The sequence below is a fragment of the Oncorhynchus gorbuscha genome, linkage group LG14, assembly GCF_021184085.1.
Source record: "Oncorhynchus gorbuscha isolate QuinsamMale2020 ecotype Even-year linkage group LG14, OgorEven_v1.0, whole genome shotgun sequence".
NCBI lineage: Eukaryota > Metazoa > Chordata > Actinopteri > Salmoniformes > Salmonidae > Oncorhynchus > Oncorhynchus gorbuscha.
The window spans coordinates 75,807,241-75,823,519 of record NC_060186.1 but is presented as its reverse complement, the minus strand read 5'-3'; the positions used below and the strand labels follow the sequence as shown (position 1 = coordinate 75,823,519).

At 44.1% G+C, this 16,279-nt stretch overlaps 1 protein-coding gene across 2 annotated transcripts in view; it reads right to left on the bottom strand.

The window, feature by feature from the left end:
• Positions 1-10,287, bottom strand: part of LOC123995408 (thrombospondin-1-like) — an 18,784-nt gene extending 8,497 nt beyond the window's left edge. For both annotated transcript variants that reach the window (XM_046298991.1, XM_046298990.1), the window contains exons 1-13: positions 10,088-10,287; positions 9,815-9,899; positions 8,950-9,509; positions 8,597-8,672; positions 7,888-7,980; positions 7,315-7,424; positions 6,850-6,975; positions 4,749-4,845; positions 2,962-3,135; positions 2,498-2,674; positions 2,019-2,192; positions 681-961; positions 98-316 (exon numbers count right to left, since the gene is read on the bottom strand). In XM_046298991.1, coding sequence (XP_046154947.1) covers positions 98-316; positions 681-961; positions 2,019-2,192; positions 2,498-2,674; positions 2,962-3,135; positions 4,749-4,845; positions 6,850-6,975; positions 7,315-7,424; positions 7,888-7,980; positions 8,597-8,672; positions 8,950-9,509; positions 9,815-9,878 — 2,151 coding nt within the window. In that variant the 5' untranslated portion in view covers positions 9,879-9,899; positions 10,088-10,287. The remainder of the gene's footprint in view (positions 1-97; positions 317-680; positions 962-2,018; positions 2,193-2,497; positions 2,675-2,961; positions 3,136-4,748; positions 4,846-6,849; positions 6,976-7,314; positions 7,425-7,887; positions 7,981-8,596; positions 8,673-8,949; positions 9,510-9,814; positions 9,900-10,087) is intronic.
• Positions 10,288-16,279: the final 5,992 nt, after the last annotated feature.

Genomic DNA, 16,279 nt, shown 5'->3' with positions numbered 1-16,279 from the left:
GTCATTATCAGCACATTATAAGGTATGTGAGTTCTTCTCTAGTTAAATAGCGAGCTGGGCCTTTTCAAGGACCTCTACATGTCAGGCCCCTGCATACCTTCTTGCAGTGGTAGGTGGCGTTCTCCACACAGACCAGGTCTTGGTTGGGCCATCCGTCCAGGTCCGTGTCCTCACCACAGATGTGTCCATTTCCAGCATAGCCAGGCTTACACTCACAGCGGTACATGGGGTCGGCAAATTGTCCCAGGTAGTTACAGCGGGCATTCTTGTTGCATTCATGGCTCCCATCCAGGCAGGGGTTACGTGGTGTACACACCTGGAGGGGGAGGAAGTGAAGAATTGATCAGACGAGCCAGGAAATATCATGGATAACCTCCCTGCCTTTGTTTAGAGGACAAAAATTGGCAGTATGATCGGGGACAGAGAAAAGCATAGCTTTTTCAAGGAATCTATGATCTTGTAAATTCTAAATTCTAAATTCCTAAATCTAAATTCTAAATTCTAAATTCCTAATTCTAAATTCCTAATTCTAAATATTAAATTCCTCATTCTAAATTCCTAATTCTAAATTCCTAATTCTAAATATTAAATTCCTCATTCTAAATTCCTAATTCTAAATCAGCTGACACCAGAGGTACGGTCTAAGAGGACAATCATCACAACACTTTACCAGTACTAACCTGTTTCTTGGCGGTGGCCTCCTCCACTCCCCTGCCGAAGGGCTGAGGTCCAGAGTAGCGTGCGGGACAGGGCAGACAGTTGTAACCAGGGTCAGTGTTCTCACAGCGGTGGACTCCATTGAACACGAAGCAAGCGTCAGGAACCTCTTTGCACTCGTCAATGTCCTTGCACTTGATGCCGTCACCAGAGTAAGCAGAGGGACATTTTCCACACCTCCATGTTCCATCAGGGAAGCTGGTGCACTTGGTCCCAGGGAAGCAAGGGTTGGACAGACAGCCATCTGAGGAGAGAGACACGAGCTTTAAGTACTGTGTACTGACTGCTTTAAGTACTGTGTACTGACTGCTTTAAGTACTGTGTACTGACTGCTTTAAGTACTGTGTACTGACTGCTTTAAGTACTGTGTACTGACTGCTTTAAGTACTGTGTACTGACTGCTTTAAGTACTGTGTACTGACTGCTTTAAGTACTGTGTACTGACTGCTTTAAGTACTGTGTACGGACTGCTTTAAGTACTGTGTACTGACTGCTTTAAGTACTGTGTACTGACTGCTTTAAGTACTGTGTACTGACTGCTTTAAGTACTGTGTACTGACTGCTTTAAGTACTGTGTACTGACTGCTTTAAGTACTGTGTACTGACTGCTTTAAGTACTGTGTACTGACTGCTTTAAGTACTGTGTACTGACTGCTTTAAGTACTGTGTACTGACTGCTTTAAGTACTGTGTACTGACTGCTTTAAGTACTGTGTACTGACTGCTTTAAGTACTGTGTACGGACTGCTTTAAGTACTGTGTACTGACTGCTTTAAGTACTGTGTACTGACTGCTTTAAGTACTGTGTACTGACTGCTTTAAGTACTGTGTACTGACTGCTTTAAGTACTGTGTACTGACTGCTTTAAGTACTGTGTACTGACTGCTTTAAGTACTGTGTACTGACTGCTTTAAGTACTGTGTACTGACTGCTTTAAGTACTGTGTACTGACTGCTTTAAGTACCAGTGTTAAGTTATACGTGTAAAACAAAGTGTTTTATAAGCCCTAAAATCATTAAAAGCATTAAAAGTAATAGTTTTAAAAGTGTTATTTTTTTTACCTTAAAACAGTCTAAAACCTAACATTTGTGTAATCATTCACAGTACTTAAGTTTTAAGAAACATTGTATGCGTCTGAAATGGCACCCTATGCATTTACATTACATTTAAGTCATTTAGCAGACGCTCTTATCCAGAGCGACTTATATAGTGCACTACTACCCTATAGGCCCTGGTCAAAAGTAGCGCACTATATAGGGAATAGGGTGCCATTTCTGACATGACCATTGTCCTGCTACTCACCGATGGGACAGGCGTTCTTGTTGCACTGCTGAGTGGCCTTGGAGTCACCCTGGCACTCCTTACCACCATATTTAGGGGCGGGGTCGTTGCAGAGACGTTTACGTGTCTGAGCTCCTCCCCCACAGGTGGCAGAGCAGGTATCCCATAGCGACCAGGGTCCCCAGTTACCGTTGACTGAAGGGGAAGTAGAGAGACAGAGGTTTCACTACAGGTGTGACTGTGGTGCTCTTCATGATTGGTAGGGCATTTTGCAATGCCTTCTTTGTTTCTGCAATAACCAACTCCTTGGTCGTTGACTTGCCAAACCAGGAACAAATACAGACTGCAATTGAGGCTAAATGACAGGAAAGAGGATGTTCATTTGACTGCAAATATTTCAGGGTGTGAGGTGCATGAAAAAGCCTTTGACTAATGTCACATGATCACAATGACATGTGACCCAGGTCTTGTTCTTAAAACCCTTGACTAATGGTACTTACTTGGGCAGGGTGACTTGGTGCACGTCTCAGTCTGTCTTCCCTCTCCTTGGCAGTCCTTGCCTCCCAGCTGGGGTGTGGGGGAGTTGCAGAGGCGGATACGGGTGATGACACCCGCCCCACAGGTGACCGAGCAGGATGACCAGGGGGACCAGTGGCTCCAGGCACCGTCCTGCTTGACTGGAGGGTCACAGGAGCAGAGGTTAGGGGTCAGGGGTCAATGAGACGCTTGGTTATGGGTCAATGTTAAATCAAAACAGGTTAAGAGAAGTTTAAAGTTAAACGGCGTTGTTGCTCTGTGGAGTCACAGCTGGCTGATCTGCAGCTGAATGCTTAGATGTGGTCCGTCGTTTCTGTCACCATCAATACAAGTTGGCGATAAAAGTATGTGAAACAAGTTTCTATGTGACAATTGATAAATGTGATTTGGTCGGTAGATTTGAATGTGTATAGAATACTGAACTCACAGCGTTTGTCACACTCCTGAAGGTAGCAGTCCCTGGTTTGGACCGAGGTTCCCTCGCAGTTGTTGTTGATGCGGTCGCAGGAGCGGCCTCTCTGCTGAATTCCCCGCCCACAAGACACGGAACAGTGGGTCCATTCAGACCACAGGGACCATCCATCCTCCGCATAGTCACTCACTATGGAGAGAGAGAGAGAAGGGAGGAAGAGGAGGAAGGGAGGAAGAGAGGGAGAGAGAGAGAGAAAGAGGGAGAGGAGGAAGGGAGGAAGAGAGGGAGAGAGAGAGAGAAGGAGGGAGAGAAGGGAGGGAGAGGAGGAAGGGAGGAAGAGAGGGGGAGAGAAAGAGAGAGGAGGGAGAGAAGGGAGAGTGAGGAGGAAGGGAGGAAGAGAGGGAGAGAGAGAGAGGAGGGAGAGAATGGAGGGAGAGGATTAAGGGAGGAAGAGAGGGAGAGAGAAAGAGAGATAAGGAGGGAGAGAAGGGAGGGAGAGGAGGAAGGGAGGAAGAGAGGGAGAGAAAGAGAAGGAGGGAGAGAAGGAAGGGAGTGGAGGGAGAGAGGAGAGGGAGAGACGGAGACAATGAGAGAGCTTATTGGACTGCAGAGACCACAAGCCCCTCCCACCCCTCACTTTGCAGTAAATTAGGGTTAAAAGCTCTTAAAGTTATTAGAACTCCGGTCTAATGTACGCGATTTACCCCTAGGATGAGTGTATGTGTGTGTGTGTGTGTGTGTGTGTGTGTGTGTGTGTGTGTGTGTGTGTGTGTGTGTGTGTGTGTGTGTGTGTGTGTGTGTGTGTGTGTGTGTGTGTGTGTGTGTGTGTGTGTGTGTGTGTGTGTGTGTGCCTGTGTGTTGGTAGAGTTAAAGAGACGGCCTTCCCTTGGTGTTCAGGAGAGTTAGAGAGGCCAAAGGGAAGTCGGTAAAAATGGGAAAGTCCGTCTAAGAAGCTGAATGCACAGTGATCCCCATTGACTGCTGTTACTTGTAAAAAGGAAACCAGGGACCATGTCATAACGTTGTCCAAGGTACTGATGAGTGTGGTTGTCTGCCTTTCTTTCGGTTTTAGGGGCCACTGCGGCCCTGCCCTCTTAGGTATGTGGAAAATGGCACGTATCTTCGATGCATTTGGTATACAGAGACATTTTCCATCCCACTTAAACCAATTTGTCCCAATTATAGCCATTACAAGCTGAAGATTAAAGATGTTTTGGGTGGATGTTTTTTGTGTCTTCATTAAACACACAAACATTCACTGTGCAGGGTGGGAAAAGTATTTGAACCCTTGGATTTAATAACTGGTTGACCCTCCTTCGGCAGCAATAATCTCAACCAAATGTTTTCTGTGGTTGCTGATCAGACCTGCACAATGGTCAGGAGGAAATTTGGACCATGAATCTACAGTGTTCTGACACATAACAGCCTTTTCATACATTAACAAGCTAGGAGATTTAAATCACCCTTAAAATTAATTTGTTTTTCTTGAATAGGAACTTTTACGCCGAGAAAATGTTTAGTGGCTTCATATTTTATTCGGCAAATAGAATCCGAGTAGATGGCAGTAAATGGAGTGCCGTTTAAATGACCTGTTTGTCTTAAAGACATTAAAGGACAACTCAGGCTATCAATGGCTTTAGAATAGAATAAACCTCTGGTTCGTAATACTGTATATAGATTTCCTTGAACGTGAGGTGAACCTTTGTTTGTGCAGGTGTGTTACTTCTTGTATGGAGTTGGAACCACACAAATAGAACCATAGAATCAGAACCAATCATTGTAATTCTAGGGTCGGAACTCACGTGTTCCACAGCGCGGGCAGCACTCTCCATCGGGCACAGTTGCGTTGGCACACGGGATCAGGGGGCAGGAGATCTTACGGCACACGGTGGCAGAGTTCTACAACAAAGGGGCGGAGACAAAGAATCACAAGGAATCAGAACGTTATTGACATACAGTAAGTTCCCCCTTTTCTGCACCTGGACCACCTTGGGTCAGTACAATGAGAAGATCAATGGCTGGAGCCAGAGACCCCCTGTGGACCAATCAGCACCTGCCCACTGGGTCAGGGTAGTAGGAATACGGCCAAACAGTCGGTGGAGGGTTGAACTGGGCACTGACGACCCCAAAAAATAAAAGATCTATCTACCAAAAGAAGCGCATTAGTTTGCCTTGATGGACAGAACGTTCAATATATCTGTATAATGAAGCATACTAACATCCTGGCCAGTTGATTCACAGATCAAGAGAGCCCATGAGACAAGGGGATTACGAGGAGAAAGGTGATGCTGCTGGCCGAGCAGATTTGCCTGCAGCAGTTTTTATTGAATACAGTAGCACTCTGTGTCTTCCTGTCTGTGGGCCACTTGTCTGAGCTAAAGCTCTGTTTTAATTATGTTGTTAATGAGAGATGCTGAGAAGAGCTGAGAGGTAATTAGAGTTGAGGAGCTGCTGAGAAGGGCTGAGAGGTAATTAGAGATGAGGAGCTGCTGAGCGGAGCTGAGGAGGTAATTAGAGATGAGGAGCTGCTGAGCGGAGCTGAGGAGGTAATTAGAGATGAGGAGCTGCTGAGAAGAGCTGAGGAGGTAATTAGAGATGAGGAGCTGCTGAGAAGAGCTGAGGAGGTAATTAGAGATGAGGAGCTGCTGAGAAGAGCTGAGGAGGTAATTAGAGATGAGGAGCTGCTGAGAAGAGCTGAGAGGTAATTAGAGATGAGGAGCTGCTGAGCGGAGCTGAGGAGGTAATTAGAGATGAGGAGCTGCTGAGAAGAGCTGAGGAGGTAATTAGAGATGAGGAGCTGCTGAGAAGAGCTGAGGAGGTAATTAGAGATGAGGAGCTGCTGAGAAGAGCTGAGAGGTAATTGGAGATGAGGAGCTGCTGAGAAGAGCTGAGGAGATAATTAGAGATGAGGAGCTGCCGAGAGGAGCTGAGAGGTAATTAGAGATGAGCTGCTGAGAAGAGCTGAGAGGTAATTGGAGATGAGGAGCTGCTGAGAAGAGCTGAGGAGGTAATTAGAGATGAGGAGTTGCTGAGAAGAGCTGAGAAGGTAATTAGAGACGAGGAGCTGCTGAGAAGAGCTGAGGAGGTAATTAGAGATGAGGAGCTGCTGAGAATAGCTGAGGAGGTAATTAGAGACGAGGAGCTGCTGAGAAGAGCTGAGAGGTAATTAGAGATGAGGAGCTGCTGAGAAGAGCTGAGGAGGTAATTAGAGATGAGGAGGTAATTAGAGGTGAGGAGGTAATTAGAGATGAGGAGGTAATTAGAGATGAGGAGGTAATTAGAGATGAGGAGGTAATTAGAGATGAGGAGGTAATTAGAGATGAGGAGGTAATTAGAGGTGAGGAGGTAATTAGAGATGAGGAGGTAATTAGAGATGAGGAGGTACCCTAATTCTCTATATGGTGCGCTACTTTTGACCAGGGCCTATAGTGGGCCTGTTCAGGCCCTGTCTGTTCACTAGAGTGGTGAGCCATGCAAGGTCACTTCACTACAGCACCCACTGTTGGCTTGTTGCCTTGATGCCAGCCTCTTCCTCCAACCCAATTACTGTCCAGATGACAGACAGGTTTTGAGTAGCGAGCGGGCACTTGCTGAGTGGGGATGAGTATGTGTTTGCAAGTGTCTGTCTGAGAGTGCAAATGTAGGTGCGTGCACACACACACACACACACACACACACACACACACACACACACACACACACACACACACACACACACACACACACACACACACACACACACACACACACACACACACACACACACACACACACACACACACACACACACACACACACACACACACACACATACACACACACACACACACACACACACACACACACACACACTACCCCACTACGCTCCCCATCCACACAAACTCTCTCGACTTTGGCCCTTACTTGGCAAGTGCACTCGGTACAGTCGTCGACGGTCCACTCGTCCTTGTTCTTGTGGACGATGCCGTTGTGCAGACAGACTCCACTGTGGATCCCAACTCTGTTCATCAAAAACTTGTTCTCGTCCGTCTGAAGGAGACAGGAAGGAAGGAAGCATACACTCCGATATGAATACTGGATGAGAAAGGGTTTCAAATTCACACAGTATCATGCCACAGACAGACAGACAGACAGACAGACAGACAGACAGACAGACAGACAGACAGACAGACAGACAGACAGACAGACAGACAGACAGACAGACAGACAGACAGACAGACAGACAGACAGACAGACAGACAGACAGACAGACAGACAGACAGACAGACAGACAGACAGACAGACAGACAGACAGACAGACAGACAGACAGACAGACAGACAGACAGACAGACAGACATCTGGTTCAGGAGTCAGGTGTGTTTCCTCACCACTTTGCGCAGCTCGTTAGACAGCTCCTTCACCACCACTCCCAACCCCTTCAGTTCCTTGAACATGCCAGCCAAGTCCTCACAGGAGAACCCACAGATCATCTGCAGGTCTGGAGGGAGGGAAAACACAGAGATATATGGAGATATGGGAATTCTATGGGAAATACAGTTTCACTATCAATGTACGTGAAAGCTTCCAGACTAATGTTCAACTCCCTACAGCTACAGACAACTGCTGACAGTAGAATAGAATAGAATAATTGACTTTCTTCTAATACTTCTATGCTTCTATGCTGTTCTATTCCATACTGTTCTACTCTATGCTGTTATATTCTATGCTGCTGTTCTATTTTATGCTGTTCTATTCTATTTTATGCTGTTTTATTATAGTATATGCTGTTCTATTCTATACTATGCTGTTCTATTCTATGCTGTTATATTCTATTCTACACTGTTCTGTTCTGTTCTATTCTGTTCTATTCTGTATATGGAACCCTTTTCGGGAGAGTTTAGCAGGGTTTATACAGGGTTTATACAGGGTTTATAATAATAAGCAGCAGCAGTTGTGTTTACCTTTAGTTTTGTGGCCAGTGTAGTCCGTCCTAATGGCAGGGCTGGACCCATTGATGGTATCGTCGATAAGGACGATCTCATCCGTCAGAACAGCTGAGGGAGGGAGATGAGGGGGAGAAGGAGGAAGAGGGAGGGAGGGAGGGGGAGGGAGGGAGAGGGAGGGAGGGGGGGAGGGAGAGGAGGGGGGAGGGAGGGAGGGGGAGGGAGGGAGAGGAGGGGGAGGGAGAGGGAGGGAGGGAGAGTGGAAAGAGAGGAAGCGAGGGGGGGAGGGAGGCAGGGGAAAAGGAGTGAGACAGAGTAGGGTGGGAGGAAGAGGGAGGAAAGGAGAAACAAAAAGAGAGACTGTTTAGAGCAATGTAAACTGTAATGGCTGTAATACCCACTAGACCACAGCAGACCACAACAGACACACTGTCCCCAGGGATCATTGGTGATATAAGGGTGGATGAGATGTAACTACACTCAGTTGAATACAGAACATTACAGTCTCATACTATCTTGGATCACAATGAAGTGAATGAGTTAATGTGAGCTTTCCCATGGCAACATAAACGTGACTTTGTTAGCAACTTTCCCATGACAGTTAATAACTCGGCTCTTAAACAATCATACGCGTGTCTTATAAAATGCTTGGTGGCTTTAGAAGAACAACCAGTGGTGCATCGGTGAACACGCAGATATGCTTTCTGTTCATGATTAGGCTACTTACAGTTTTGACATCCCTTGTTGCGCAGAATCGCGTCCAAAGTGGTTCCAAAGACAAAGCGCACGTTTTGGAGCACCCCCTGCGAGAATCAATGGCCATTTTAGCTCGAGTATTGCAGTCACTGTCATTCGACATTTACGCAACAAATATAGGACTTTATGGATTATACAAGGGTTTTCAATACCGTATACATTTTATGGCTCTATAGGTTTTATGCACATCATTTTTTATGAATTTAAGTGTCACACAATACTAAATTCAACACTTACTAACATCTAAAACAACTCGATCACTTATATAAGCTGTATCCATTATGTGTAATGCCGTGCGTCATGTGCTCTGCGCGCTCCACTTACCATGAACCGGTCTTTCACCGCTCCCTTCCCGATCCTGAGGCGCGCTGTGGCGGGAGTCTCCTGAGTGAGGATGCTCTGAATGGGCGCGTCCAGTTCCGCCGTGTTCACCTCCTCACAGCCAACATACAGCTGCGCCCGGTCCTCCTGCACGAACAGCGTAATATTCTTCCAGTGGCCCGTCGCCAAGTCCACATCTTCTATCGACACCACCTGTTGCTTGTTAACCGTGGAGAAAACCACATCCAGGGTGTTCGCTTTCCCGTTGGAGACGATCTCGAACACGGCTCCTGATCCGTCCCGCTTCTCCACGGTCAAGAGGGAGCCCCTGGTCCGCTTAAACTGCTTGAAGTTAAGCAGGAGGAGGAAGCCCCTCTCGGCATGGATGGAATCGATGAGGTCCCTGAAGGAGCTCTCGGGGAGCTCGGGGATCAGGTCCGGGTTGAGGATCTTGTAGGCGGGACTGTATGGGTCGTCGCCCTTCACTAGGGTCACTCCGTGGTTCTTCTTGGAGACTTGGACCAGCTCGAACAGGTCGTACACGCTATTGTCGTCTCGGTTCTCTGTGGGAGGGACGTGGGAATGAGTGGGAGCAATTAGTCTTTACCTGCATGTCTTTGGAATGTATTATTTTCGTTGTGCGGAATGAACTCTACAGTTCTCTATGTTAATCCATGTCCAACGCAAATCAATAAATTAAAGGGATAATATATATATATATATATATATATATATATATATATATATATATATATATATATATATATGAACTCTTTAAAAAAAGTTTTAAGTTCATGGAGTTTTAAGTTGAAGCGTTAGAAACTCCGTTAATTCTAGACAAACATATAGTATCAGACAAGCATCTCACCTGCAACTCGTACGCTCTCGCAGGTCAAAAGCATCAACATCAGAAATATTCCTGTCAACTTCATGGTGAAACTCTGTTTTTTTCCCTATGAAAAACAGCAAATAAAGTCAACCACTTTTCACAAAAGTTCATATTTACACATAACATTTAAATACAATAATAAACAATAATCCAAACGCATATTATTATTTACTATAATAAGACAATATTTGAAAAATATGTCTTGATATAGGCTGGATTCGTTGAAAGAAAATCGAAATATTGTTAACCCACCTGTTGAATGAAAACAGCAGAGAGAAACAGTCAAATCCAAATCAAAATGGAAATCCAAAAATAATCCACAAGATAAAAACAATTTCTTGTTAATTTTTAATGGAAAGGAGTCCGATATAAGATGCAGAAAGTACGTTTCTTGTGTTGCTTTAATTGAACGGCAAAATCTTCTCTCTGGTATCTGAAGCTAAGAACCTAACTGTAATCCAGGGGACAAAGTACTATTTAAATAGTTTCATGACATTCCTAAGAACGCGTCTCGCCCAATCAGATGGTGGAAGGGAAAAGGGATGAGCTTATGGTCTTACCTCACAGCAAGTAGAGCCGCTGGAGCGCACTGAGTCCCATTCAGAAGCGCACAAGGGGAGAGGGGAGAAAAAAAACGCGCCACATTCCAGAGGCCGAATTCCATGACCGGATCTATACCTTTATTAGACCGTCATTTCCAGTTATTGGTTTACTCATCAGTTTGAAATGTTATCGGAAAAAATAAAATAATAATAATAATCTTCTCTATCTTTTAATCTTTTTGCTCATGTTTCATTAAGTTTATGCTTAATTCTTACACTTGCTTATCAATAGTGGTCTCACCAAAATGAGGTAACTGATTATCAGTGTTATTTTATTATGGAGAAAGTTGGATTAATATGGAAATGCGAATCAATTCCTAGAGCGAAAATATGGTCTTATTTATTCACCAGACTGGCTTCAGGAATTTGCGAGAGGATGCTCAGTCAGTCAATTTGGGAAAAAAACGTTTATTCCCTGCTGCTGTTCCAAGTTTGTCCGCTAGAAGCCGTTGTGAGTTCACTAGAGAGGCGCCGAGGCCTGTGCTGCAATCATATGAATGAGAGAACGCCTGGATTTGCGATTCAATCCACACACACACTGATGTGATGTACTATTGCCGTTTGAATATGAATTGAATGCACGTATATGAGGTTATTTTAAGATGGCGCCACCTTTTTACCAATTCATATATTACAATCATGTTCCATGTGACCAGTGCTGGTGAGGTGGGACCTACATGTAGTTCAACTAGTAATTAAACTACATTTTACAGTAGCTTGGTGGTAGTTGAACTAAATTAAAATCTAAGTAGTGTTATCAGTATTTCATGATTTTTCTGCCATGTAGGGGTGTAGCTAACTACTGGAACTACACACTACTTTTTATGCAAAAAAATAATATACCATTTATTACTTTTTCGGCATCAGACAGGCCTAATTCTCCCTTGAAATATAGTTTTTGTGTTTAATAGGCTAAATTACATTTTATATTAACATATGAGCCCAAAATGATGTGTTTTCTAGCAATTTGTGATCATTGGCATTTCAGATGTACATATGATAATTTTTAACTACTTATTCAAAGTAACTTTAGTTCAGTAAACTATATTTTCATTGAGGGTAGCTTTGGTGTATCTTAATGTATTCCAGTGTAAAGTCATTGGTAGCTTGGTAAACCATTTTTTTCAGAGTAGCTTCCCCAAAACTGCTTGTGACCTATGGCCTAAATGCATTTGTGGATGTTCTGGACATAGTAATGTATAGGATCTCTGTGGTTCTGGACATAGTAATGTATAGGATCTCTGTGGTTCTGGACATAGTAATGTATAGGATCTCTGTGGATCTGGACATAGTAATGTATAGGATCTCTGTGGTTCTGGACATAGTAATGTATAGGATCTCTGTGGTTCTGGGAATACCTTCTTATACAGCAAATAATGAGACAACTATACCGCCATGCAAAAGGCAAAAAGCATTAACTACGAATTTGGTAAAACAAATATTTGATCTGTTGTAATGGCCTGGTACATTATCTGATTAATGTGGGATTTAGTTTCCTGACACAAGAGCAAGCCAGTTGATCAGAATATATAATGGAGTATCAGAAATTGCAGTCTGTCTTGATTGAAAAATATTTGAAGTCAAATTTTGCTGTAAAAAAATGCCGTAGTTACTGCGTTATGCCTTTGTAAGGCAGTATAGTTTTGTTGCAGCAGACATTGGTGAGTACTCTCTAATCAATGCAGCTAATGTCATTCAACTCCTAAACATTCTCTGAAAGCAATAAGGACATGATGGATATGTCTGCGTATTGATGCAGCTATGAATTATCATTGACTATGACACATCTGGGTCAGACAGATGATGTGGTCAGTAGGAAGGTCTGGGTCAGACAGATGATGTGGTCAGTAGGAAGGTCTGGGTCAGACAGATGATGTGGTCAGTAGGAAGGTCTGGGTCAGACAGATGATGTGGTCAGTAGGAAGGTCTGGGTCAGACAGATGATGTGGTCAGTAGGAAGGTCTGGGTCAGACAGATGATGTGGTCAGTAGGAAGGAACTATAGTATAAACATTTGATGGGAGGAGGATCTCTGTCTAGCATCGAGTTCAGCAGACGTAATATCCCTGGGAGTTTCACAATCACAGCAAGACGATACAGCAAGACGATACAGCAAGACGATACAGCAAGACGATACAGCAAGGGGATACAGCAAGACGATACAGCAAGACGATACAGCAAGACGATACAGCAAGGTGATACAGCAAGGTGATACAGCAAGACGATACAGCAAGACGATACAGCAAGGGGATACAGCAAGACGATACAGCAAGACGATACAGCAAGACGATACAGCAAGACGATACAGCAAGGGGATACAGCAAGGGGATACAGCAAGACGATACAGCAAGACGATACAGCAAGACGATACAGCAAGACGATACAGCAAGGTGATACAGCAAGGGGATACAGCAAGACGATACAGCAAGGGGATACAGCAAGACGATACAGCTGGAGTGTGTGTGTGTGTGTGTGTGTGTGTGTGTGTGTGTGTGTGTGTGTGTGTGTGTGTGTGTGTGTGTGTGTGTGTGTGTGTGTGTGTGTGTGTGTGTGTGTGTGTGTGTGTGTGTGTGTGTGGCATCCTCACTAGCTCTCCTCCACCAGACGTCTCCCTAAAGTCTTGGCTAAAGTCATGTTTTGATCCAGCGTCCAACATCCAGCTCAGCTATCAAAAATACCAGCAGGAGAATGCGGCTTTTATTTTTGTTTCTTCATATAACTGCTATTAAAGATTCCCATAGTCATCTGGAGATCTGGAGTTAGCGGTGAAAGGGTGATGACTATCCCAGCAGTGTGTCTGTTCTGCTGGACCCTGGAGTTCTCCTTCTGTCCCTACTGCCGCTTGCCGCTCTCTCTTCCTCTCTTCTCCTTGCCAACATCAAATCATATCCCCTTGTATATCCAGAAATAAATTATTAAACAGAGAGAGAGACAGAGTGCTAGGTAACAAGTTCTCCTACAGACGGTGTTTTGACTAACTGGGAATGAGGAGGGTGTGGGGGGAGGGGCAGATAGGGGGAGACAGAAAGAGAGAGAAAGCTAGAGAAAGAGTGAGACAGAGCGAGAGATGGGACGTTAGCTGTTAGCTGACTGTCAGGCAGTGGCTGCTACCTGGGACGATAAAAGGTTATTCAATTGTCCCCATAGGAGAAGCCTATGAAAACAAATATTTATTTAATAGAATGTTGAAGGTTCTCCTTGTAATCCTTTCACCACTAAAAGGTTTGAAGTAGAACCTTTTTCACCCCAAAGGGTTCTACCTGGAACTAAAAGGGTTCTCCTCTGGGGACAAATGAAGAACAATTTTTTTCCTAAAAGTCCCCCCACCTGTCAGAGAAGCAAACATAGATCATTGTGATTGAATCATTTGCACAATTCGCTCAAAAACAACTTTTCTTCTTGCCGTCTCTAGTCTGATGATCTAAATCAGGTCTAATGACGTAAAGAACAGTAGTAGTGTGAGCTCTAATGAATTTGTTCCACATTGAGGTAATTGTTCCATACTGAGGTAATTGTTCCACATTGAGGTAATTGTCCCACATTGAGGTAATTGTTCTATACTGAGGTAATTGTTCCACATTGAGGTAATTGTTCCACATTGAGGTAATTGTTCCATACTGAGGTAATTGTTCCACATTGACGAAATTGTTCCACATTGAGGTAATTGTTCCATAATGAGGAAATTGTTCCACATTGAGGTAATTGTTCCATAATGAGGTAATTGTTCCACATTGAGGTAATTGTTCCACATTGAGGTAATTGTTCCACATTGAGGTAATTGTCCCACATTGAGGTAATTGTTCCACATTGAGGTAATTGTTCCACATTGAGGTAATTGTTCCACATTGAGGTAATTGTTCCACATTGAGGTAATTGTTCCACATTGAGGTAATTGTCCCACATTGAGGTAATTGTTCCACATTGATGTATTTGTTCCATACTGAGGTAATTGTTCCACATTGAGGAAATTGTTCCACATTGAGGTAATTGTTCCATAATGAGGTAATTGTTCCACATTGAGGTAATTGTTCCACATTGAGGTAATTGTTCCACATTGAGGTAATTGTTCCATAATGAGGTAATTGTTCCACATTGTCAGAAGGTGAGTGTAGCTGGTGCATGAAGTCAGGCGCAGGAGAGCAAAATGAGTGAGCAACGTAAACAAATAAGGTAAACAAATACATACACCTGACCAAAAACAATGACGGTAAATTTTACGCACGTGTGAAGACAGCACCCGTCAAAATAACATGATAACATGAACCGAACTAGGGGGAAACAGAGGGTTAAATACATTAATATGTAATTGGATAATGAAAACCAGGTGTGTAGAAAATAAAGACAAAACCAATGGAAAATGAAAGATGGATCAGCGATGGCTAGAAGACCGGTGACGTCGACCGCCGAACGTCGCCCGTACAAGGAGAGGGACCGACTTCGGCGGAAGTCGTGACACACATTGAGATAATTTTTCCACATTGAGGTAATTGTTCCACATTGAGATAATTGTTCCACAATGAGGAAATTGTTCCACAATGAGGTAATTGTTCCACATTGAGGAAATTGTTCCACATTGAGATAATTGTTCCACATTGAGGAAATTGTTCCACAATGAGGTAATTGTTCCATATTGAGGTAATCGTTCCATATTGAGGTAATTGTTCCAATTTGAGGCATTTCATCTGTTTTAAGTTATTTTTATGTTGCGGTCTAGTGAGGGCTCTAGAGTTATGGTGAGGTAGGCGATTGGGTTCCACTCCTTTAGCCCTAGGGTCCTACTGTCAGGGGTCCTAGGGTCAGGGTTTATAGGTGTCTCTCCAGTTAGCCTGTTTACTGCCTGAGGGAGTACTGGGGATTAGTTTAGGGTACTGTATGTGATCCAGTATTATGTGTGTAACGTGTGTGTGTGGCGGTCTGGGAACCAGCTTTGTCACATGGAGTCAAAGTCATCAGGTTTCTATTCAAAATTGTGGGTCATCAAATAAGGTTGAGATCAGGTGTTTTCTGAGAAGGACCTGCTAGAAGAGGTGTCACCACCACACACTGTGGAAGGACCTCCAGGGGTGTTAGGCTGTGCCCACTGATAGTAGCCCAGCCCGGGCATGTGAGTGCAGGGAATCAGAGACAGCTAAGCCCGCCTGGAGGCACTAATCACCTATTCCCTTCCTCCTACGGACGATACGGGAGAACCAGTAGCGGGGGAAGTTCGGTGGAAAAAGGACGTGTTGATTCTCCAAACGTCAGACTTACCTGACAGATGACAGAAGAAAGAACCTCTTGGGACAAACACGAATTCTCAACCGTCATCGGAAATGAGATCTCCACCAAAGTATAGTTAAGACGGTGACACACGCGTGATTTACGTTGTAGTTAAAAGTGACTCACTTTGTTTTCCCTATTCCTGTGAAGAAGAGTTGTGTTATCCTTTTGGTTATGTGGGCATGTTGGAGAAGAGAAGATATTTCAATAGAGAACTTTGTTCAATGTAAAAATATAAAAAAATACTGCTCCCGACTCTTATTCCATCTTTCCGATTTAGAGCAACAGGCAAAATACTTGGTCCCTTCTCAATACACACACACACACACACACACACACACACACACACACACACACACACACACACACACACACACACACACACACACACACACACACACACACACACACACACACACACACACACACACACACACACACACACACACACACACACACACACACACACACACACACAGTGTTTTGGGACTAGAGGTGAGAGGTGAGATATTTGATCAGTGTTTTGGGACTAGAGGTGAGAGGTTAGATCAGTGTTTTGGGACTAGAGGTGAGAGGTGAGAGAT